The sequence below is a fragment of the Fusarium falciforme genome, chromosome 8, assembly GCF_026873545.1.
Source record: "Fusarium falciforme chromosome 8, complete sequence".
Taxonomy (NCBI): domain Eukaryota; kingdom Fungi; phylum Ascomycota; class Sordariomycetes; order Hypocreales; family Nectriaceae; genus Fusarium; species Fusarium falciforme.
The window spans coordinates 2,122,464-2,145,687 of NC_070551.1; the positions used below are offsets into that span (position 1 = coordinate 2,122,464).

At 54.2% G+C, this 23,224-nt stretch overlaps 6 protein-coding genes across 6 annotated transcripts; 4 read left to right on the plus strand and 2 right to left on the minus strand.

Moving 5' to 3' along the window:
- Nucleotides 1-112: 112 nt before the first annotated feature.
- NCS54_01048500 (Hypothetical protein) lies at nucleotides 113-3,809 on the minus strand (the record flags this gene model as incomplete). Its single annotated transcript, XM_053155791.1, has 3 exons — nucleotides 2,601-3,809; nucleotides 1,217-2,288; nucleotides 113-1,155 (listed from the first exon to the last, which is right to left on the minus strand). The coding sequence occupies exons 1-3, from the start codon at nucleotides 3,588-3,590 to the stop codon at nucleotides 113-115; spliced, it is 3,105 nt and encodes a 1,034-aa protein (XP_053011766.1). The 5' UTR covers nucleotides 3,591-3,809.
- A 2,010-nt stretch (nucleotides 3,810-5,819) lies between these two features.
- NCS54_01048600 (Hypothetical protein) lies at nucleotides 5,820-6,112 on the plus strand (the record flags this gene model as incomplete). Its single annotated transcript, XM_053155792.1, has 2 exons — nucleotides 5,820-5,850; nucleotides 5,907-6,112. 2 exons carry the CDS (start codon nucleotides 5,820-5,822, stop codon nucleotides 6,110-6,112), a joined length of 237 nt encoding a protein of 78 aa, XP_053011767.1.
- A 654-nt stretch (nucleotides 6,113-6,766) lies between these two features.
- On the plus strand, nucleotides 6,767-8,539 carry NCS54_01048700 (Hypothetical protein; the record flags this gene model as incomplete). The annotated part of the gene is made up of 7 exons (XM_053155793.1): nucleotides 6,767-7,095; nucleotides 7,147-7,177; nucleotides 7,230-7,373; nucleotides 7,422-7,425; nucleotides 7,478-7,603; nucleotides 7,660-8,299; nucleotides 8,356-8,539. 7 exons carry the CDS (start codon nucleotides 6,767-6,769, stop codon nucleotides 8,537-8,539), a joined length of 1,458 nt encoding a protein of 485 aa, XP_053011768.1.
- A 1,891-nt stretch (nucleotides 8,540-10,430) lies between these two features.
- Nucleotides 10,431-11,747, plus strand: NCS54_01048800 (W2 domain-containing protein; the record flags this gene model as incomplete). Its single annotated transcript, XM_053155794.1, has 2 exons — nucleotides 10,431-11,408; nucleotides 11,466-11,747. The coding sequence occupies 2 exons, from the start codon at nucleotides 10,431-10,433 to the stop codon at nucleotides 11,745-11,747; spliced, it is 1,260 nt and encodes a 419-aa protein (XP_053011769.1).
- Nucleotides 11,748-12,110: 363 nt separating this feature from the next.
- On the minus strand, nucleotides 12,111-14,726 carry NCS54_01048900 (Guanylate kinase-like domain-containing protein; the record flags this gene model as incomplete). Its single annotated transcript, XM_053155795.1, has 5 exons — nucleotides 12,111-12,437; nucleotides 12,494-13,384; nucleotides 13,437-13,595; nucleotides 13,648-14,397; nucleotides 14,451-14,726. The coding sequence occupies 5 exons, from the start codon at nucleotides 14,724-14,726 to the stop codon at nucleotides 12,111-12,113; spliced, it is 2,403 nt and encodes an 800-aa protein (XP_053011770.1).
- A 602-nt stretch (nucleotides 14,727-15,328) lies between these two features.
- NCS54_01049000 (Pre-mRNA-splicing factor) lies at nucleotides 15,329-19,846 on the plus strand (the record flags this gene model as incomplete). The annotated part of the gene is made up of 5 exons (XM_053155796.1): nucleotides 15,329-15,615; nucleotides 15,675-15,775; nucleotides 15,824-16,210; nucleotides 16,261-19,335; nucleotides 19,392-19,846. 5 exons carry the CDS (start codon nucleotides 15,329-15,331, stop codon nucleotides 19,844-19,846), a joined length of 4,305 nt encoding a protein of 1,434 aa, XP_053011771.1.
- Between the last annotated feature and the right edge of the window lie 3,378 nt (nucleotides 19,847-23,224).

Sequence of the window (23,224 nt, forward strand, 5' to 3'; positions counted from 1 at the left end):
TATATCCCCGGATATCTACAAACCCACTCTCTCATCACGGCAACGCGTCTATCTCCTTTTCCCTAATCACCATTCCTCTCCGTTTCAGAGCACCTGGTCCAGTTCATCTGCCCTACAGAGTCCAGATCGGTGCCTTCCACAGAACCTGTCTGCCTCTCACCTCCAAAGCCATGAATCCTGCAAACCGCACCCGGTTTGCATCACTTGGCACCGCCACTGCAAAGTTATCCATGTCAGCATCCGTCCGTACACTCTTCGAGGAATCGTTGTCCTCCCCAACCGCACCCAGATTTGCCTTGATTAACGTACCAGTCTTGGCCTTGCCGCTCTTGTCATCACCCTCCTCCTTCTTCTTGTCATCATCCTCACCATCTTCCTTCTGACCCTCCAGAGGCGGCAGTGGTGCCTTCTCAACTTCCATCACGCGTGGCTGAACAATTTCTCCGGGGAGCGGGTATGTAATAGCAACATCTCGGCTCTCCAGTGGTAGGTTGGCTGCGATACCCACAGCGAGCTCAACAATCATCGACGTGCTGCCCTCCACGCCCGCTGGGGGTGGGTTGTTAAGGAATTGGTACAGACAGGCCGTCAGAGTGGATGTGGCCTTGGCCGTGAACGCAGTACGGTTGTCGGCAGTCGAGGGCGAGTTCAGTTGGCGGTGCAGACCTTCCAGCGTCGTCATTCGCCAGTTCACCACCTTGTTGGTGAGAGCGTCGAATTCCTCCTGGCTGGTCATCGTGTATGCGTTATGCCGGATGTTCAGCTCAATCTCCTTGAGTGACTGGCTCAGCTGCGGATCCAATCCTGGGTGAAAGCACTTGTTGAACACTTCCTCCATCAACCAGCGCGAAATGACGGCTCGTCCGACTGCCGTCATCTCAGCCTTGCCTGTCTTGAGCGCATCTGCACTGACGTAGCTAACAAGCCACTGCGGCACGCTTCGCCAATCCTTTCGGATGTTGAAGGAGAGGTTGTTGATAGCGCCATTGAGCCGGTTCCATCGCGTCGAGTATTCGTTGTCGTCGAGCGCAGTGCGCGACTGCGACATACGTTGGTTGGCTACGGCATTCTGAAGGTGGACAATCTGCCCAGTGAGTGCGTCGATCTGCGCCTTTCCATCAAAGTAGAGTCGCTTGACGTTCTTGTACTTAGTAACTAGAAAAGGTTAATGCAAGCTCCCGTGGTCGACCCACACGGCATTCAACGGGTCACTCACGCAGGTCCTTGAATGACTTGTCATCCCCGGCCGGCTCAGCAGGAACAGCGGAGACGGGCTGAGGACTGTCGCGGCCCTGGTCTCCCTCGAACTGCGGCGGGCGGTTGCCTTGGTAGGCTTGCGGCTGGCCGACGCCCTGGGGCACCGGGGGCAGGGGGTTCATATTGTTCATTGAGGTGCTGTGACGGTAAGTGGGGGGCGGGCCGGCGGGGGGGTCGACCTGGCCGCGCAGCTTGTCGGCTTCGGGACGGCGAGACGGGGGAGGTCCTCCAGCGGGTGGTGCCATGCCCGATTGTTGCGGCTGTGGGGTGATCTGCTGTGCGGGGGGGAGGCTCGTGGTTGAGCCGTGGTTTTGAATGTAGACGGAGTGATTCACCGCAGGTGAAGTAGACGCTGATTGCAGGTTGGCCGAGCGTTGGTCCGAGTCGGTGATGGGCGATTCATGCGAGAATTGCGAAACCGTCTCGGGATTCTGAAACTGGGAAACAGTGCCAAGGTGAGCTGGGACTGTTCTCAAATCTCCACCTTGGATACCACCCTGATGATAACCGGGCTGCTGAGAGTTCGGGTAAGGGTAGGGCTGCTGTGAGGACGGGTGCTGCGGTGGGTTAAGAGGAGACGGTTGCTGGTCGTAAACGCTCGTTTCGTAGATGGTTTGCGGTTGTTGGTCCTGGGTGTGTACCTGAACGTGGGGTTGCGGCGGCGGCTGTTGCTGCTGCTGGGGCGGGGCTTGGTTCTGGCGATAGGCGACGTCCTCGTAGTTGGCCGAGTGCTGTTGCTGGTCTACCTCACCACCAGAGACTTGGCGGATGGTGTTGTGAAGGGAGATGCGAGAGTTCTGCGAGGGTGAATGCGAGTTAGAGTCATGCGCAGAGTAATGCTCATTGATGTCGTCGAGGCCTTGGCGAGACGAGAGTTGCGGTGGATAAGGGGACTGTGGGTTGTCGGGGACCTGCTGGACCTGCTGGATCTGCTCAGCTTGGGCTGGCGGAGGCAATGGATGGGATGGCGGCTGGCGCCAATAGTAGCCAGGATTCACAAGTTGGGGTTGGTTGGGCTTGGGCGAATTGGGCTGGGGAGGGAAAAGGGGATTGGATCGGGTCTGGACCCGGGGCTAGGCAAGCTGTGGCTGCTGGTTGGGCCTTGTCCAGTCGAGTCGCTGTGCTGTGCTGTGCTGTTCTGGGCGACGGGCAGAGAGTGAATTGATTGATGGTAAGATTGAGAGGGTGAGGCTGAGGGAGGGGAAGGGGAGCTGTGCAGATGCAGATGCAGGAGAGGGGAGAGGAAATGGAAGGGTGAGATGCGATGGGACAAGGAAAGGGAAGGGAAGGCTATGGTCAGGATAGGAGAAGCGATTGTTTAGGAAAGGCGGTGGATTGCTCACCCGCTTGGAGGGACGGCGCGCAAGGCCACCAGTGTTGTCGTAGGAATGGTGGTGACCGTGGCCGATGCTTATGCCGTGGTGGTGCTGGCTGTCAGACGCCCCACGATTGGACCCAGAAAAGATGCCCTTAATCAACTTTCGGGTCGAGAGCTTCTGAGGAGTCGCCTGGGGTTGTTGCTGCTGTTGCTGCTGCGGCGGCTGCAGTTGCTGAGCAGGAGGAGGAGGAGCCTGGCCGTACCCAGCGGCGTGGCTATTCAGATCGTCGACCGACGAGGTTGCGATGTCGTATGGTGTGGCGGAGCTGTAGCGGATGCTCTGCGATCGGCCCAAACCAGGGTCTACAAAGTCCGAGTGAGGCTGATGACCGTCAAAGCCCGACAAATTGGAGCTCTGCTGCTGTTGCAGAGAAGGGGGATTGTTGACGTTTGCGCCGGTGGTGCTGCTGGCGGCCGAGGGCGAGCTATAGAGGTGCGGCGGGGGAGGGGCGCCGCCAGCGGAGGCGGAGGAGGGGGAGGGCAGCAACGGTGTCTGAGGCTGATGCTGCTGCTGGGGATGTTGAAGATGCAACTGCTGCTGGCCTTGATGTTGGTGCTGCTGTTGCAAAAGGTGGGAGGGCTGCCGTGAATCAAAAGACTCGCTCGAGCTGTAGGCGGTGTTATGGGACGACGACAAGGCTGAATGGGGGGTCGCGCTCGAGTTGGCAGGATTGCTGGCGTTGGCGCTGGCGTTGTGCGAGTGGCCGAAGCCGTGACCGCTGTGGGCGCTGTGGGCGGCTGAGTCCGCCTCGTCAAGGAGCTGCTGCTGCTGTTGCTGCTGCTGGTGGCTCGGCTGGCGCTGGTGGCCTGTCGCCTGGGTCGTCGCAGCTGGAGCGCCCGTCGCAGCACTACCGCTCGTCGCAGACGGGGTCGTCGTCGTCGCTGGCGTCTTTGACGAGGCGAGCGCCTGCGAGGACCGGTTGCTGTGCTTGCCGAGGCGACCGAAGCTCGGCATCCTGCGATTGAAGTTGCGGACTGGACTGGACGGGAGGGGGGGAGAGAGACGGTCCGCGGGGAGAGGGGACGTTGGAGAATCGCGCACAGCGAGCGAGCAGTTGAGGATGGAGAGATTGGACAGCCACGCACGGGAAGGATATGGGAAAGAGGAGAAACGATTTCTTGGGTCCTGTTGGGATCGGGGATGGGATGGGCCCGACGGATGGACACGGTCAACCACCTTCTCAGCCTGCCCGCCTAAGTAAGTGCAGTACGTAGGTTGGAACCCCCAGAAAGGAAAAACCACGCTCTCTCTCAATCGCTAAACCGCTGTCGCCGCTGTGGATGTCCAGCGCCCCGGAACCCGCTGCAAGTTGGACTGGGCTGGCCGCCCTGGGCTGGACTCGTGGACGCCCCTAAAGATTAGATCCCTGGAGCAGCAGCTGCTGTCGACGGGCCGCTGACGGTCGAGGTGGAGGTCCGGCAGCTTGGGCGGGACGATACGAATGGATGGCACTACTAGGGTGGTGTCGTGGACTATGGAAAGCTCCAGCTCTCTCTATCATGGCAGATGTCCAGGTGAACGTTGCATGTTCGTCCCCTGTCAAATGGACCTAGCTCGGCCGTCAAAGATTGGATTATTTACAGCACAGCCCCCCTGGACTCTCTCAGTGGCGCTCGACGGCTTGAGGTTAGCCTCCTTGCCACTCTTGAAGCTCTCACCGAGGACCCTTGATCATGGAAGGGAGGGTGGAAGACTATCGGTATGTAATTTACCCATCTTGTAAGCCTGGCATGTTGAATCGACTTTTGGGTACTTGTTGACTTGAATCTTTCACGACATGGCAATACATCTCACCGTGCTCCTGACATGTAGCTAGCAGATATTGATGTATCATGTAAATTGACAGTCAGGACTAATCACACTGGACGCCCATCCTGGCGGTAAAAGCAGCACGACTTGGGTTCCTCGTCGGGGGCCCATGAGGTCACTCCTTGGCGCTGGATGGTCAGCAAATCTTCAGCCCTTCTTCACCTCGGCGCGTGAGGAGTTCATCCACACTTTCGAAGCTTCCCGCAGGCTTGTCCTCGGGCGTGTCAGCAAGCAGCCGAGCCTATGAGATCAAGTCCCAGGCGTATTCTCAGCCAATGTCATCTGTCTATCACGCACATTCAGCCTCGTTCTGTATGGTTTGTTGGGCGCTGCCTCAGACGTCTTGCATCCATCGCTCTGCGGGGTCTCATGGAGGCTGTGCCTGCGGGCTTGGAGCTCGCTTTCAACCCAGGCCAACAGCATTCAGCAGGCCCAGGTCCTTGGGGGCCGGCATGGCATGAACCGAGATGATATCTCCTCACTTTCAGTCGAGGCTTAGATGGGACGATGGATCGGCATCGAAAAAGCAGGGGCAGAAACCTGTCTCCCTTGTCGTACTCTATCTCGAGCCTGTTTTCCCCGTGGAAATTGACGTGTTTTAATTTCGAGAAACTGTGCGTACCCCTGCTCGCCGATGGAAGCTGCTATGAATAGAAACCTACCTTACAAGCTTTCCTGCCAGACAGGGATGTGCTGACACGACATCTGGTGGCTGCCATGCGGCAGTTTTTCCACGATCCTTCAACGCCTATGTACGGGGTTCAGCGGGCGCTATTTGCAATGTATATTTGTCCGGATTTGCTTGGCACTTCTATTTCCAGTGCAAGATTTTCCTTGTTTGGGTCATGGCCTTCAGCTCAACTCGGTGGCTTCTTCAGCTCCTACCCGCCTCTTTACACACTTGGGATGGTAGGGGGTGTAATGGACACTTCAATAACCCAAGGGCAGCTAGCCCAAGGAAGAATAATGGCATGGGTGCCAGCTTCTATCCGTCTGCGACATAAAATGGCATGAGCAGAGGCACTTATACCATCATGAATATGAATTTCTAATATTGCCCGAGCAGATGTGAGTCGATGTCTAGGGTAAGCTCACTTGGGGTCGGCGACCATTCGGAGGGTTCCTACAAAACAAGGTCGGCGACCTGAGTTTGCCCCAGGACAAATCACAAATGTCGATTAAATATATTGGTAGATAATAAATGCATGTCTTCCCCCTAGTTCCTGCAGCTTACTGTCCGTGAGCCAAGCAGGTAATCAACTTGCGAACTTGCAGCTTATTGACGATCTACCAAACTCACTCGTCTCCACGCCCCATCATACCACACCATACCTACCTAACTAGTCACTTATCAACCATTCACCCAACATCATCATGTGTTTTGGAGCAACCTGCCCGACCTGCTGTAAGTCTCGAAACACACTCAACCCCAGTCTTGCCATAAGCTGACCAACATCCCAGCAAAGAAGTCCTGGCGTGGATGTGGTAGCCACGTCCGACAGGTACTCGATGGAGTGCCAGAGTCCCAGTGGTGCACTTGCACCCCGCGCACAAAGATTGACGGCAAAGAATATCCTCCTGCGGCGGCGATGCAGATTCCCGGGCTGAGTTGGATCACGGGCATGTTTGGTGGAGGAGGGCGCAAGGTCGGCAAACAGGACCTATAGGGTTGATGCCAGCTCGAAACAGGAGTTGTATTTGTTGAGCCATCTCCACGGTTCTTTGTCATTGAGGGACCGGATGTCGGGACGTGTAGCGGCTGGAGTCAGGTTGCGGTGGGCGTTGTAGCAAGGGGGTTGGTGTAGCGAGTAATAATGAAAATCATGATACGAAAATCTGTAGAGTCAGTCATACATGAACAGTCAGGCCCGAGATTGATAGATCCCGGCGGCTCAGAGTAGTCTCTGGTCGGCAATGCCTTTTCGACTTGCAAATAAGAATCCAATGGTTGGCCCTAATGACAAGACACTCTGCGGGGGGCGCGATGCGTCACTGATGGAGGGGAACCCAGAATGTGGAGAAGAAACCCGTCAAGAGAAAGACAAGCGAGAACCGATAGGCAAAGACGGCCCAAAGGGCGTCACTTTCCCACTCTCGGTATTTAAATCCCCCACAGCGAGACAAGTCATTGGCCTTCCCCAGACTCGGATTGGAGATTTCCAAGCTCCGTATCGGAGTGTTGATAACTCGGACGCCGCCTCGTGATAAGAAGGGCGGTCCGGTCCTTGGCCGGGAGGTTATTAGACTCCCTCTCTCCCGCAGAAGTTGGACAAACTCACTTCCTGCATGACCCGTCGTCGAGATCGAATAGATCGTCAACCATGTTGCTCCTGTCACCGGCCTTCATTGCGGGGGCTGCTGGTCTGCTCCTCATCATCCATGTCGTCGTCCGCCTCACCTCGGCCATGGCAAAAGTGCCCGGCCCGGTTGTGTCCAACTTCACCTCGCTCGTGTTGAAATGGAACGAACTCGGCGCAAACCGTACCATGTACCTCCACGACTTGCACAAAAAGTATGGCCCGGTTGTCCGTGTTGCACCCAATGAGGTGTCCTTCACCTCAGCGGCTGCTCTCAAGGAAATCTATGGCTCCGGCGGTAGTGGATATGACAAGACCGAGTTTTATGACCTCTTTCAAGTTTATGGCAAGCGGTAAGATATTCGTAGCACAATATCCTTCAATGACACTGACTCGTGACTCAGGACCATGTTCTCTACGCTGAACAAGGGCGATGTTAGTTTAACAACGGTGTATCCCATGCGCTGTAGCTAATGGCTGGTCCTAGCACGCAAAGCGAAGGAGGATGATCGGTGATCGATACGCCAACAGCAATGTGATGAAAACTGCGCCTTTGGCTGGGATACAGCTGCGATCCAAGAAGTTCGTCGAGCGCTGTGTTAGCTCCCCTGATGGTACAGCCGATGTGTTTGTAAGAAAGACCCGTTGACCCGGTAGAGACAGAACTAACATGTCGCAGAGGAGTTTGTTAATCACTGAAACGATTTGGCCGTGAACAAATGCTGACTGGAATAGCGCTCCATGCCTATGCCTGCGATTGTGTCACACACCAGCTCTTCCATCCATATGGCAGCAACTGCTTGCAGAACCAGGACGATGAAGAGATGATGCACCAGGTAGCCGCTGATGATAGCCTGAAAAGTAAGCCGCCCCCAGGAATAACAATATGAGAAGTAAACAGGCTAAGGGAAATTTAGACCGGCTGGTTCAGCACTACAGCCCAACTCTCCACCGAGTTGTATCCAATGTACTTGCCAGCTTCGCAAAGCCTCGATCTATCCCCTTGGCCGACAACTTTGTCATTGAGAATGCCAAAGAGGATGGTGCAGCTGATTTCACGGTGTTGAACCGGCTCAAGGAGAAGAATAGCGTCCTAGACACCATCGACATGGCAGCCGAGTGCCTCGATCACATGGCGGCTGGTATTGATACGACCGGCGATGTTCTCTGCTTCTTGATGTGGGAGCTCTCGCAACCTCGATCCATCAAGTACCAGCGTCTCCTCCGAGAAGAGTTTCGAAACAATCCCAACGCACCCTTTGATGAACTAACTCTCTTGGATGCTGTACTCAACGAGGGCTTGCGGTGCTTTCCTGCTATCCCCATGTCTCTTCCTCGATATGTTCCCCAGGGCGGCCGTGTCATTGACGGATTTTCATTACCAGAGAAGACGGTGGTTAGTTGTCAATCCTTTTCTGTTCATCGAATCAACGACGACGTTTTCCCCGATCCCGACAAGTTCTACCCTGAACGATGGCTTGAGACTGAAGGAGACGCCGACCGACGACGACTTCAGTGGGCTTTCTCCAGCGGAGGGCGAGGATGCATTGGAAAGCAGTGAGTGGTACCTTGACATGATATGAACATGTGCTGACAGAGTCGAAATCCAATAGTCTTGCCATGGCAGAGATGAAGACATTGCTGCGTGATGTCTATTCGCAGTATGAAACCGAGCCAGATGAATCGATGAGCAGCGAGTCTATGGCCATGGATGACCAGCTCATCTCATCGCGACCCCTTGGAAAGCGATGTCTCCTCAAATTCGCCCCCGTGACAGAGGAAGAGAAGAAACAGTGATGTCCTTCTGCCGACTACGGCTGAATGCATTTGGGAGGAGAGGTAGCACAAAATACTGTCACATTTGCACCATCCTCGACTTGAAAGGGCAACACCTAGTGAACCCAGCTAGAGCTTTGCACTAGTGATATGAGGTTTATCGACGGAGTTCTGGACCTAACGTGATATCCGGGGCAGCACAGACCTTGACAGGAGCGGGGGGAGGGGCTCCTTGGTGAAGGGGGGGCACCCTTGGTGTAAGGGTTTCGTGTAAGCCGTGACATGGTATATCACCAAAACATCACGCCAACCTCATGATGTTGGCAAACTCGAACCCGGGTAATAACGGCGTGAGCCTGGTAGACGATCATGTGTACCTGTGTTGAGAGGGATGCGTCATGTATATCTTGGTATACATGTTTAGAGCAACAATATCGCGAGGAGCAAACACAAGCCGTGGCCTTTGTTGATGTTGGGACAATGGCCAGTTAAATCCGAACTCCCCGAGGCGGTATTTATGAGTGACGTCTGCTGAGATCCATGGATGACAGCTGGCGGGGACTGCTCCGTGGAGGACAGGCGCCCAACTGCGAGAAGCCGTTTTCCCCTGCAGTTGCCGGCGGTCCCGTCGACCAGTTGGCGGCTGCAGCATGACAGCGTGCCCAAGGCAACCGTCGCCAACTCTTCCAGTCCAGCCAGCGCCCGGATAGGCAGTGAGGCTTCGGTTACAGTGCGTGCAAAGGCTGAAATGGGCTTGGTGGGAGAAGCGGTCCAGAACCCACGGTCCAGAACCCTTGGCCCCTGGGGCGGCTGTTTCGCAGTGGAGTCTTCTGGCGTTACAGGTAGGGCGATACGCTGGAGCGCAGAGGGACATCTCGTGATTCTGTTATGCCTGAGGAAGAGAAGATGAATCCAAAGAGGGAATTGTGAAGTAATGTATGAAACTTGACCAGATTCCCACCGAAAGGACAAGAATATCGTCGTAGATTTCTTCCATGTGTCAGGTAGGCAGGTAGTCGTTTCAGTCCAACCTTCCCGCACAGTGAATGAGGCAGTCGCAACTGGCTTCTCGTTCTGTCTGTCTGACTTGACTTTCGTGTTTTGCCGCCTGCCCCATTCTTTCTCGATCTATGCCCGAAATCCTGGTCGGCCCTAACATCGCCCCCTCCTTCTTTTAACTCCCGTCTTCTTCGCTCTCCTCTCGCTTTCTTTTTTTTCTTCCTTTTCTTCAACACCACAAACTCTGCATCTCCTTCTGAGACAGCAAACTCGCTTCGCTCAGCCATCGTCTTTTCCCCTTACACGCTTACATCTTTCGCGCCAAGCGCATTATACTCGTGACTCTTTGCCTGCTGACTTTGTCGGTCGCAGCGCGCATCGTTTACTCTTCCTGCCTCCCCGCTTCCTGGCTCATTTGCCCCCTCGACTCGATTCCTCCCCAACTCGCACAATCCACGTTGACCTAGGAGCACCATCTCTCGCCGGTCATCGTCGCGCGCCTTCCCGGAATCGGTACCCCCGAACACTTATATCCCCGTCAAGGCACACTGCTGTTTATGTATCAGCACGACCAGCTCTCCGTCTTCAGACACCTCTTCAAGCTGCAGTTATTTCGCATACCGCGAAAGCCTTGTAGCCCCGACATCAGTTCCGACGGTTGAAGTCCCAGAGACCAGAATTGTCTATGCCTGCCCTTCAGCATCCGCGAATCCATCCGGTCTGCCACATGTCAATCAAAAGTCATTTTGAGCACTGAAACCCTCTTGCTCCGCCCGTCCTCGCTACCCTTTGCTACCAAGCCTCTTCATGACGCCCTCGTCATTTCAAGAGCCCATCAACTACTAGCTTCGCCTAACAGCTTCGTCCGCCCTGTCAATTTTTATTCCTTAGACAAATACTCAACACCGTCACCATGGCTCTCGTCAACGTCCGCCGCGATGTCAGCGACGCCTTCTATCGCTACAAGATGGAGCGTCTGCAGACCAAGATTGAAGGCAAGGGAAACGGTATCAAGACCGTCGTCGTCAACCTTAGTAGCGTTGCCGCTTCGCTTGCCCGCCCCGGTGCCTATGTAATCAAGTTCTTTGGCTTCGAGCTTGGTGCTCAGACCAACATCGACCCCAAGGACGACCGTTGGATTATCAACGGAGCCCATGATGCTGCCAAGCTTCAGGACCACCTCGATGGCTTCATCAACAAGTTCGTTCTCTGCAAGAAGTGCAAGAACCCTGAGACCGATGTTGTCATCAAGGACGACCGTATCCTGCTTGACTGCAAGGCCTGTGGTCAGCGCACTGATGTCGACCTTCGCCTGAAGCTCAGCGGTTTCATCCTCAAGAACCAGCCCAAGAAGGGCAAGAAGGACAAGGCCGAGCGCCGGGCTGCCAAGAAGGCTCGACAGAACGGCAACGCTGCCAACGGCACCAGCGGCCAGGGCAGTGATGAAGCCTCCGAGAATGGCTCCAACGACAACGGCGACGAGGACGTCGGTAGCGATGACGAGTTCCAGAAGATGCAGGCCGAGGCCCCCGAGGTTCCCAAGGAGGTCGAGGTCAACGACAACGACTGGGCTGTCGACATGAGTGAGGAGGCTGTCAAGGCCCGCCAAGCCTCGCTCCCTGGCGAGTTCAAGCAGAAGATGAACCTTGGCGATGACGAAGATGAGGACGGCGAGGGTGGCCCTACCGTCTATGACGAGCTTGGTGACTGGATCCAGGCCCAGGCCCAAGAGAAGGGTAGCATTGACAAGGTTGAGTCCATCGACATCTATGTCAAGGCAAAGGAGCTGGGTATTGAGAGCAAGCACCGCAGCGTTCTTGTTCTTGTCCAGACCATCTTTGACAAGAACATTGTTGCCCAGATCCCTAAGCGCTCGAGCATGCTCAAGCAGGTATGTACAAAGTCGATAACCCCGTCTAGGTCATGGGTAGATACTGACCCACCACAGTTTATCACCTCTGAGCGCCATGAGAAGGCCCTCCTTGGAGGCACTGAGCGCCTCATTGGTACTCTGGCTGAGAACAACCCTGACATGTTCCAGTCCATTGTCAAGATCCTCCAGTTGTACTACCACTACGACCTTGTCAGCGAGGAAGTGGTGACCAAGTGGGGTACTAAGGCTAGCAAGAAGTACACTGACCTTTCTACCTCCAAGAAGGTCCGCAAGGCTGCTGAGCCATTCCTGACTTGGCTTGCTGAGGCCGATGAGGAGTCTTCGGACGAGGAGTAAAATCCCAAAGCAGCCATGGATCTCTTATGCGTACGGTACTCTGCTTCGTATTTTTCGAGACTGGTTGTTGGGAGCCTTGTGTAATGCGTCTTGTACTTGCACTTTGCTGGCCGGTAGTCTAGTTTCTCACTTAGTTCGGTTTGTGGTGACTTGAATTGACCTTGTTTACTCTGCTCATGCCTTCCTTTCTGTCCATTCAATATGACTCCTGCGATCCGTGCTGCTCAAGAATACTGAGGCTAATACCCAAGAACCAACGGTCAACGCGAGAATCTCTGGGGTATCATCTTGCCCATTACCAGTAGTGCCTGAACCAATTCCACAAATACACAAACGAACTCCGAGATACTCGCTGCATGCTATCTATGCGTCTGTCATGGCTGTCTCCTTCGCATCTGCAGCCTCCTCATCGTCCTTCATAGCGGTGTCTTCATCCGAGTTCCCCTTTTCGTAGATGTAGTTTCCAAGCGCCTTGGCTGCTGCGTCCACATCGTCATCTGCGATGGTGGTGTCAAAAAGCTCACCTAGCTTAGCTGGGTCGAGCTCTGTGGGTAGCTTCTTGATGGCCTCTTGGATGACCGACTCTTCCTTGCCAGCAGCCTTGAGCCGCTCCTCGAGAGCTTCAGGGCTAGAAGGTTTGATGAGAATGTAGCGGGCCTGGAAATCCATGTCCTTGGCGTACTGTGTGGCCTGGTAAAGGGAGAGTTAGCGCTTTGACATGTTGGAGAGATTGGATGTCTCCTTACCTCGAGGTCCAGCTCGATTATGGGAACCTTTCCCGCCTCCACCACAGCGTCGATGGCCTTGGTGCTTGTTCCGTAGTCGACACCATCGCGAGTGCCAGCCTCTATCAAGCGGTCGCCGTCGCGGAGCTGGTTAAACTCTTGCTGCTTGACGAAGTGGAATGTCTTGCCCTTGACCTCTCCGTCAAGGGGTTCACGTGTAGCATGCCGAACCACGGTTGCAAACACACCCTTGCGCTCTTCCATCAACTTGTTGACAACAGTAGACTTGCCAACACCAGCGGGACCCGAGATGATGATGGCGTCTCGGTTGCTGGGCATGTCCTCTTCGCTGGCTGCGGGCTCAACGTCGTCATCAGCTTCGGTGAGCTCCTCAAACACGATATTGATGTTCTGGGGATCATCAATCTTGTCGAATGCAGCCAGTTTCGTGCGGGCAGCGATACGCAGGGCCCTCCAGCTCTTGCTAGCCTTGCCGGCGATAGCGGCAGCCTTTGCCTGTGGGTTGTTTGACATCTCGATCTCAAAGTCGTCGTCCGCAATCTTGCGCTTGAAGCTGTCCAGGTCTGGGACCTGGAATCTCTCCTTTGCTTTGAGCCGATCCATGACCGTCTCCTCGTCCTCCTCACGGAGAAAGTCAAGGGACACGGAGCCCATGGGAACTGCTCTTAATTTCTTGCTGGTAGCCATGCGCTGAACATTGGCCTTTGCCTCGACGAAGCTTGCCGGGGAGACGGGGTCACGCTTGATGGCATGGCAGCCTTCAATCTTCCATCGAACCCAGTTCTTGTCTCGAGCCAACACAGTTTCCACCATTCGATAGAAGTATGGCCCGTCAGCACCTTGACGGAGGTAATCTGCAATTGTCTTCTTCATGTCGTTTGCCCATTTGGTCTGTCAAGTGTTAGATGAGGTGTTAGCGAGGTAGGGTCGTTGCGATGCTTACATCTTCCTCGCTCAACGTTTGGTCTCCGTACATGACGGCCTTATTCGTGGCTAGAGACGACGAGAGCTTCTCTCGCGCTTGAGAAGATAGAGAGAGAAGAAAGTCCATGATGATAAGGGCCTGGACCAACACATGGCGGCGGAAGGATAGGTCGGAAATCTATTCGGCTCGTGAGTATTTGATGGGGGGATGAGGAACTGTGCAGACTCACCTCGAGGTCAAATAGATCTCTACTAGTTAGGTATTTTGGATTGAAAGCGTTGGAGTTCTCGTCTTCTTCGCCGGCGTCCCTCTTGCGTTTGAGACTTCGCCTAGAGTCGTTGTGTATTGTTTGAAAGAACTTCATCGTGGCGCCAAGACTTTCTTTGAAAGATGCTAGATTCGCAGCCTCAAACAGTCTCTTTGGTTGACTGAAGCTCTCTTGGAGTGACCAAAATAAGGGGTACAACGCATCAGTCGACAAGGGTTTCTCTTTGTCTCCTTTCTTGGCGTCGTTTGATCTGGATGTTGACTTGGAGACTCCAGTCGGCATATCCACGTCCATTTTGGAATCATTTTCGGCTGCTGTGGTCTCATACGTCGTGACGTTCTCAACATGGTATTCGCCCCGTAGGTTTACTGAGCTCTTGTCGCCAAGCGGGAAGCTCTGGAACATGAAAATGAAGACCCGGCCACAAAAGGCGGTGTCTTCAGCGCGGGATAGTCGGCGCAATAGCTCGTTGCAACTCCGTAGAATGATCAACTGCTTTTGCTTGAAGTGTTTGGCCGTGATTCGTTCCCGTCTCGATTCAAGAAAGTCAAAGATCTTGCGGCATCCGGAGATAGTTTGGCTGTCCAGTAGCTCCTCGGCCAACCAAAATAGGAGAGCAGGGTCGCATTGCCCATCATCGGAGAGGATCGAAAGGATATCAAGTAGGTTCCACACCTTGACGAAGTCGGGAGAATCGATGGTAGTAGTTGACTAGGTAGGTTGGTCAGCGCGGCGCGCGGATCACAAAGAATGCCGGGTCCTACAATAAGATTGCTGAAGATATCGCGAGCGGCAGTTTCGATGATGCCGAATTGCCTTGCCTTGGTCTCTTTGGTGTCTTTGTCGCCTTCCAACTGGGGAAGTTGAGCCGCTGTCGATGATACTCGTCCGGATAGATCGTCAAAGTCGGACTTGTTCAACGCGGGTTCGATGGTGGACACCTCCTTCACCCTCTCCGCCTCTGTAAGAAGCCCCCGAAGCAGCGCATCGAAAGCCGCGACGGCTGGCGCAGCCGGATTGTCCGCACACAGCACCGCCATCTTGTGCGACTAAGGCGGCGTTATAGGTAGGAAGTCGTCCAAGTTGTCATGGAGACGAGACGTCGGCTCGAGAAAAGGGTCGAGGATAAATGCGCGTGGCCGATTCGATACGAAACAGTCGCTGCGAGAGCCTGGGGTATATGAAGCTGCCGGGGGCCTTTAGGAAGTGCTGCTTTGTTGAGGTGATCAGGTTGATGTGTGGTTGAGATTTGGAGGTTCGATGAACAAGCCTGGAAGGCTGAGCATGTCGCGCGAGGTAGCTCAAAGTCCTGAAAGAGCCTCGAGACTTGTCTGGGGCTTGTTCTTGCACCAAAACGGAAGTATCCTTGCCTTAACAATACCTGGCGTGTGGCTTGAGCCAATCGCCGCGTCGCGTGGGTCCTGCGAGGCTGAAATTTTAGAGAAAGATGGAGGTACCTAAGTTCCGGTAGCTGCTAACGCATGAAGAGGCGTAACATCCCGAATTCCAGGATCCAATCTTTCACCTCCAGCTTCTTTTCGAATCTCCATCGGTCACGCGACTCCTGGCGCTGTCGCTATCTCGGCTTACGAGCTCCCTCGCGCGAATCTTCTACGGCCCATGACGTGACAAAGATTCGACAATGCCAAACGTGAAGCGGCTCAAAGGCAGCGGCGCTGCCAAGGCGAAGAAGCAGAGCGAGCCTCAACGCGACACGACTGATGGACGCCCGACCCCAGCCGAGGTGGAGGAAGAAGAGCACCAGTTTGTGCAGCTTGCGCGAAAGCATTGGTTGAAGTCGGGTAAGAAGCCAGCGAAGCCCAAGGTCAAGAATGATGTTCTCAAGCAGAGCATCTGGGAGGTGCTTGAGCGCGAGGGTTTCCAGTACAAGTCTCTCTTGCTCCTCGAGAGCTTGCAGACCTTGGAGAGGTATGCGCACTCCTCCTGGATCGGAAAACTGGCAAGATGCTGACCGTTTTTTCTCCTAGTTACCTATGGCCAGGATACACCGAGGAAGCGTCCAACTTTCACGTTTTGTTGATTGCGCTCATCGCCAACGTGAAGCGACGGGAACACCTTGAGACATGGAGTAAGTAAGCTATGTAAATATGCTGAACCTGCAACTAACTGCTTGTAGGCCTTTTCGAGGATCGACCCGCCGACTTTTCTTCATTGTTTCGACGACTCCTGTCCATGATGCTCGACCGAACGCTCTCTGTTACCGTCCGAACCCAGCTCCTATGCTTCTTAATTCACGCCTTTCAGAGCCTCGACTGCGCCCTTGTACGAAAGGAATGCGCTCCTCTTGTCTCAATTGGAATCTGGCACAACTTGTCGACTGAGACGGCACGCGAGGCCAGTCTTGATCAACTCCCACATCTACGGAAAGCGTGGAAGGCTGCGCATAAGCGATATGATGCTGCCGACGAGCCCAACAAAGCCCGGCTCCGATTTGAGCGGTCATGGCTTTATACTCTCCTTCTTGATTTCCTGGGATTATTGTATACGGAGAACAGTAAAGCTGGTAAGAAAGAGTTCTTCTTGTGCACCTTTCCTAAGCTAACCATGTGCCAGACCAAGTCCTCTACTGTGAACGATTCACAGAATTCCTGTCTGATCTCCAGAGCCAGCTGCCAACAAGGCGTTATGTCAATTCTTTGATCAAGGATCTTCACCTTGTCTCTGCCATTCGGCTATCGCCAATGTTTAACGATGAAGAAAACACCCTCCTTCGTGACCTTCACGCCCTCTTTTCCCACTATACATACTTCACCATCGATGATCAGACAGGAGCCCAACATAGCCAGACAGAGGCATATGACAAGCATTGCGCATCGCTTGCGAAGCTGCAGCGTGTCGCCTTGAAACATTTCATGGAGAAGTTGACTGTACTGGCTCTGTCCAACTACGGCGCCATTGATCAGAGGGAGGAATTGGAATCTCTTCTTGAGCCCCTGACGGACGAGGAGCTTCTTAATCTTGTGTCATTGCTTGGCCTCCGGACGACATATGCGGAAAGCCTGAACATCCCCCTTAACCGTAAGTTCTTCCTTGAAGTGCTCTTGTCCACCTTTGAGCGCAGGAAGACCTTCCAGGAGGCGGCTCGAAATATGGCATTGGCGCCAACGGAGCAGGCATTGTTCGACAACAGTTTCCAGCAGGCAGAGAACTATGACGGTTCACGCCCCATGGCTCTCCCGAAGCTGAACCTTCAATATCTATCTGTTGGTGACTTTTTGTGGAGGGCGCTTGTCTTGTATCGGTGCGAATCGTTCTACGGAGTGCGCAAAGATATTGAATCGGCCTTGAGACGGCTGCGTCCTGAATCTAAGCGACCCGGTGAGACGAACTTTGGTGGATTCTCAAAGATGGCGATGCCAATTTCGAAGCCGGCGATCCTCGAGGTTGTGCCACCCCTTGTTGGAAGCGACCAGCCCTCGATGGTGCGCGCAGAGGTCTCATTTGACGTTCGCCGACTGGGAGATGGCGTTCGCCGAGAATGGGACTCTCTCCGCCAGGATGATGTGGTGTTCTTGCTTGCGATTGAACCGCCACCAGCCAAGTCGGTTAACAACGGGGGTGATGCTCTGACCGAGTCCGAAAGGCTTGGTGTTATCACTGTTCGAGCCGCCGAGGTTCATCAAATCACAGACGACAAGGGCCGTCAAGTCCGAGATGGAGCAGGCAATCTTGACCAGAAGCGTCGCATCCAGCTCAAGCTGGACCCTCAGACATACAGCAAAGATGCTGAGCGGGCAGCTGCTGGCAAGCCAGACGTATATGGTCAGGTCAATCTACTTCTAAGACGAGGCAGGAGGGAAAACAACTTCAAGCCGGTGCTCGAGTCCATCCGAAGCCTTGTCTTGTCTGAGGTTCCCCTGCCATCCTGGCTCCATGAGGTATTCCTCGGTTACGGTGACCCTGCTGGAGCAACGTACAAGAACCTGCCCAACCGGGAACGGAGGGTAGACTTCAGGGATACATTCCTCGACTGGCAGCACTTGACTGAGAGCTTGCCTGGCAAGATCATTGACCCGGGCGATGAAGTGTCTGGTAGCTTTGGGCCACCCTACGTGTTGGAGTCGGTTGAGAAGGTAGAGGAGCCTCAGGGGACCAAGCCATCCAAGAAGCGACGCCGAGACGCCGATCCCGCGCTCATTTCTGAGATCGAGACCCTCAAAGTCTCGAGCTATAAGCCTTCGAACCCTGGGCCATACCCTATCAACGCCCCTCGACTGAACTCGGTGCGATTTACTCCAGCTCAGGTTGAAGCCATCACATCAGGCACACAGCCCGGCCTCACCGTTGTTGTTGGTCCTCCTGGAACGGGAAAAACAGATGTTGCCACACAGGTCATCAACAATATCTACCACAACTACCCAGAGCAAAAGACGTTGCTCCTTGCGCATAGCAACCAGGCTCTAAACCAATTATTCGCCAAGATTGTTGCTCTGGACATTGACGAACGACATCTCTTGCGTCTTGGACATGGTGAGGAGGAACTCGACACTGAAGGCAACTTCAGCAAGCATGGACGCGTCGAGTCTTTTCTTGAGAACCGGGACCGTTATCTCCTCGAAGTGAGGAAGTTGGCCGCTAGCCTCGGCGCACCCGGTGCTCACGAGAATTCGGCAGAGACCGCTGGCTATTTCAATACAGTCTACGTTGTACCTGCATGGAACAAGTTCCTGCAGATCGCCAACGCCGACGCCTCAAGCGTGGCTGAGATTGTGGAAGCTTTCCCCTTCCATGCATACTTCTCCGATGCTCCTCAACCTCTCTTCCCTGCTGATGGCGACCGAGAGACGATTCTTGATATCGCTCAAGGCTGTTATCATCACATCTCCAAGATCTTCTCGGAGCTGGCCGACGCACTGCCGTTTGAGATTCTTCGACGAGACCGAGACAAGGCCAACTACTTGCTTACGAGCGAGGCGCGGATCATTGCCATGACAACGACGCACGCGGCCATCAGGAGAGGAGAGATTGCATCTCTCGGCTTCCACTATGACAATGTGGTCATGGAAGAGGCTGCCCAGGTCACAGAGATCGAGACCTTTTTGCCTTTGACGATGCAGAAGCCTCAAAAGGGCAAGATGGCTCTTCAGCGAGTTGTGCTCTGCGGTGATCACTTCCAAAACTCACCAGTCATTCAGAGTCTTGCATTCCGTCACTACGCCAACCTCGAGCAGTCTCTCTTCTCCCGGCTGGTCCGACTCGGCGTTCCCATCGTGACGCTCGACCAGCAGGGACGTGCCCGTGCCTCGATTGCCAGTCTGTATCAGTGGCGATACCCGAGCCTGGACAACCTTCCCAGCGTGCAGACCAACCCCGAATTCGTCAAGGCCAACGCGGGATTCAAGTTTGATTACCAGTTCATCAACGTGCCTGACTACAAGGGCCGCGGCGAGGCCGAGCCGACGCCACATTTCATCCAAAACCTTGGAGAGGCTGAGTATGCCGTGGCCATCTACCAGTACATGCGTCTGCTCGGGTACCCGGCGGAGAAGATCACCATCCTTACGACTTATGCTGGTCAACGGGCGCTTGTCAAGGACGTGCTGTCACATCGATGTGCCCGAAACCCAATCTTTGGTCTCCCCAAGGCAGTGGCTACGGTGGACAAGTACCAGGGCGAGCAGAATGACTGTAAGTTGTTGACCCCTTAGCTTGTGTTAGAGACATGGTACTAACTGTAACTCTAGATATCATCTTGTCTCTCACTCGAACGTCAAGAGTAGGTTATCTGCGCGATGTGCGACGCATGACTGTGGCCCTATCCCGAGCACGACTCGGTCTATATATCCTTGGTCGTCGGGAAGTGTTTGAAGCATGCCCTGAGCTACGCCCTGCCTTTGACCAGTTGCTGCAGAGACCGGACAAGCTCATGCTTGTCACGGGAGAGCTGTGGCCAACGGAGAGGGATGCAGCCGAAGGAGATGGTGCTGTAGAGGGCGAAGTACCCATGGAAGGAGTCGAGCACCTGGGACAATACGTGTTTGAAATGACCAACACCAAAATCAAGCAGCTAGAGGCAGAACAAGGTGGGATGCCCGAGCCAATTATCGAAGAGGTCGAGGAGGTTGAAGAAGGATACGGCGAGGAAGATGGCGAAGAGGATGTCGAAGCAGACATCTTGGAAGTACGAGAAGGAGAGTGAAGGTTGGATGCTTGAAAAGTCACGGGGGACTCGTCTTTTTGTTAACTATTGAATTGGGACGGCGCATGATAAATAGGATCTTGCCAAGAGGCTTTCCATAGCATGAAACTGGGGTCAATCCAACAGATTTGAGCCTTGGACTCTCCCCATTATTACCATGATTCCTTCTTGCTGGCAAGGTGATGTGGTGTATTGTAATTATCGAGTCTTGCCCTGTATATGCGCCCTGACAAAAAGATGTGACGCCGTTGGATGACGCCAAACGCTGACGCCTCAGGCCGGGGGGCCAGGGTGCGGGTGATCGGCAAGACCTGCAGGTCCTGGCGAACCTTTTTCGATTTTTTTTTTTTTTTTTTTAGGTCTTGTGTCTGGCTCTGAAGACCAGTAATTCTTTGTACATCATGTTACATCATAGGTCGGTGTAATGGCAATCCGCTTGGGGGGCATTTGAAGCGTCACTGGGAAGACTGCGTCTCATCATGGTCAGGTGACTGAGCGAGTGACTGATTGACGGCGGTCTGCTTGGGCTTAACATGGCAGCCCAACCGGCAAAAGGCATCCAACAGGCTCAAGGGTCAAGGGGACCAGGGGCCATTCAATATTGGGAGATTTGAAGTATCAGCCGGGACCCGGTCAGGGATGTTGGCGGGATTGGCCGCCCATGACCCCAGATTTCCTCCTTGCCTCATAAAAAAAGCCATGGCATGGTATGGCATGGCATGCGCTGGCAGTCAAGGTGTCAGTGTCAGTGTCAGTGTCACAGGCACCTGTTAGGCATACGGGAAGGGATGGGTTCAGGCATCTTGGATGAACGAGCGGGAGGGAGCAAACGTCCCGTCGACAATGGACGAGATGTGTAAGTGTGTACGATCTGGAATGACCCCTCCTAGGCCAGGAAGAGACGGGCAATCAATGGATGAATAGAAAAGGAGCAAACAATCCTAACAAGCCGTTCGTATTCGGTAGGTAGATGAGTCGTAGGAGTGTTTGCCTATTTTTGGGGGGAGGGTCACAATGATAGGGGAGTGGATGGAGTGAAGCGACTGGCTGTTTGTCTGAATAATGGCTGGCTCGTGTTCTGGGGCTGACGACGATTCGATTGATATTGATGAGTGGTAGCCTATTCGTTTCGCAGACGGAGCCCGAACTTCTTTTGTTCCCGCGTTGGTGGACGGACGGCTCGATGTTATGAGAGAGGATTACGGCAGATCAAAGGCGGATCATCCCGCGATGAGCAGGTTTGTCCTGCGTGTCTCGGGCCTTGACAGAAAAGGCAGCTTCTTTGGCCGTGGATGTAGTCATCATTTTCGGGTCATCTTGAGGGTTGATCACGAGTCATGATAACAAGCTTGTTGGTGTAGCAGGAGAAACGAGAAGAAAACTCTGTTTTTGCCTCTTTGTTTCATTTTTGCGCTCTTTCCCGACGTCTTTGATATGAACGCTGGGAGACGGCGCTTGAGAGAATCGGCCTGGAAAAAAGCAAAGAAGTTCCCGAGGGCGAATGGATGTTGACTGCCAGCACAGAGATGCCGCTGCTTTGATATTTCGGGCTTTGCCGATTCAGGAAACAAGAAAAAAAAATCAACAAAAAGCCATGGGTCATCAAGAAAACGCCCCAGCATGTTGGTTAGGGACGACGCTCGGTGACGAGCAGGCCAGGCATCATCGAGGCTTGGGTCGCTTAGAGATGCGTCTCTGGAGGGGGATTGGAGGGATCCAAACCGGATTAGTTGACACCGCTGCAGACTGACTGGCTCGGAACGATGTGAACCAGCAGCCGATGAGTCACTTGCTTGGGAAGACAAGAAAGAGGCAGCAGCGGCAGCGGTCATCTTTTTTTATTTCTTGTGCCCGTGGCGCAGAATCCAAGGGCACCGATTGATAGTGTAGATGTTGGCGCCGAGTACAACCCCCACAAGCTTCAAGGGAAACATAGACATGCCCCCTTTCTCTCTGAGACGGGAAATGCAAAGGGAACTGGCAGATTACGTCTTTGCGGCGTTGATAAGCGAGTCCTTCTAGATCGATTCACTCACCTGCCCTCTCTCCCTTTGTTACCCCTGATGTTCCCTGGTGTCGTTCCTGTGTCGACCTTGGCTTGGTTCGAGAGCAAACGCCAGCGACTGGCCCAGGCTTGTGCTCCTCGTCAGCATCACTCACTGACTCCTTTGCAGAACGATTCATTGCCGCCTCGAACTTGCGGGCTGACCTGATGCTTGGGCCTGCGCGCAGGTGGGTGATTCTGGGATATCCGTTCTGTGGCATGTTCAGTTATCGCCCCGGCAGCATGCTGTGATGGGTTGTAGATGCCCGGGGCACGATGATTCGTCATACTAAGCTTTGACGTGATTTCTCAGCCTCGCCGACCAGTTCTCCGGAGACGACCGCTTCCATCACCCATTGTCCTGCCCTCGTTCATGATCTGAGAGCGGCATCTTCTCGGAGATAGTGGCTACCGGCCGGCCCATCGGGATCTGTCCCGGATGTCTGGCCTTGCCTGGTTGCTGGGTAAGGGAAACCATAAATAAAAGTCATGGCATGACTTGAAAGGGAAGTTGCCAAACCCAATGTTAACGAACTGCTGCATCAATGGTTTGAACAGACTTGTCTTGTTTGATTTACCTGGGCTGGTGTTGAATGAAATTACACTCGAGGTATCCAACAACCTTCAAGACGTTTTGCTCTGACCCTGCATGTGAATGTTAAGGTTCAAGTTGAACCTTAGCAGAGTCGCCCTACGTGCCGGGCCAGGCCAGGTACCACGTTCTGCCCTGATATCAGGTACCACCGGCCTCTGGCCTCTCTCGCTGCCCATGCCTTGCCTTGGGGTGCGTACGTACGTATTTTGGGAAATTTCCCATGTCTTAGGCTATCCAGCTTTTAGGCCAGAGAGTAATTTATCTATGTTAGCGTGCCCTGCCCGTGGGGATCTGCGCGCGTCTATGCCAGTGCTTTTTGTGGGCGAATCGACGGAGAGCCCATTAATTATGCGGCGTCTTTCTTTTGGTTAGGTACCGCAGGCCTATTATCTCTGCTGGCAAACTGGGGGGATTCGATTGAATGGATGGGTGGACGTTTTCCTGGTGGTACCTCGAGCCATGTACCCTGATTAACCTCAGTTTTCTGGCTGGACCTCCCGCCCGCCCCAGACATTTTGCGTGGGAGCGGTCCCCACGCACAGTGCTCGGTACCTTCTTGGCACTAAATCACACTGTCTGATCCAGCCTAAAACTCTCTGTGGCAAGCCGTCGCGACAGTGACTGAGCGCCCCTAGCCAGGCGCAGCAGGCCCTAAATCATCCACCGAGTCGCCCGGTCCAGCGGGCGGCAACACACAGTGTCCAGAGCCCAAACTTTTCTCTCGGAGTTAGCCCTCCCC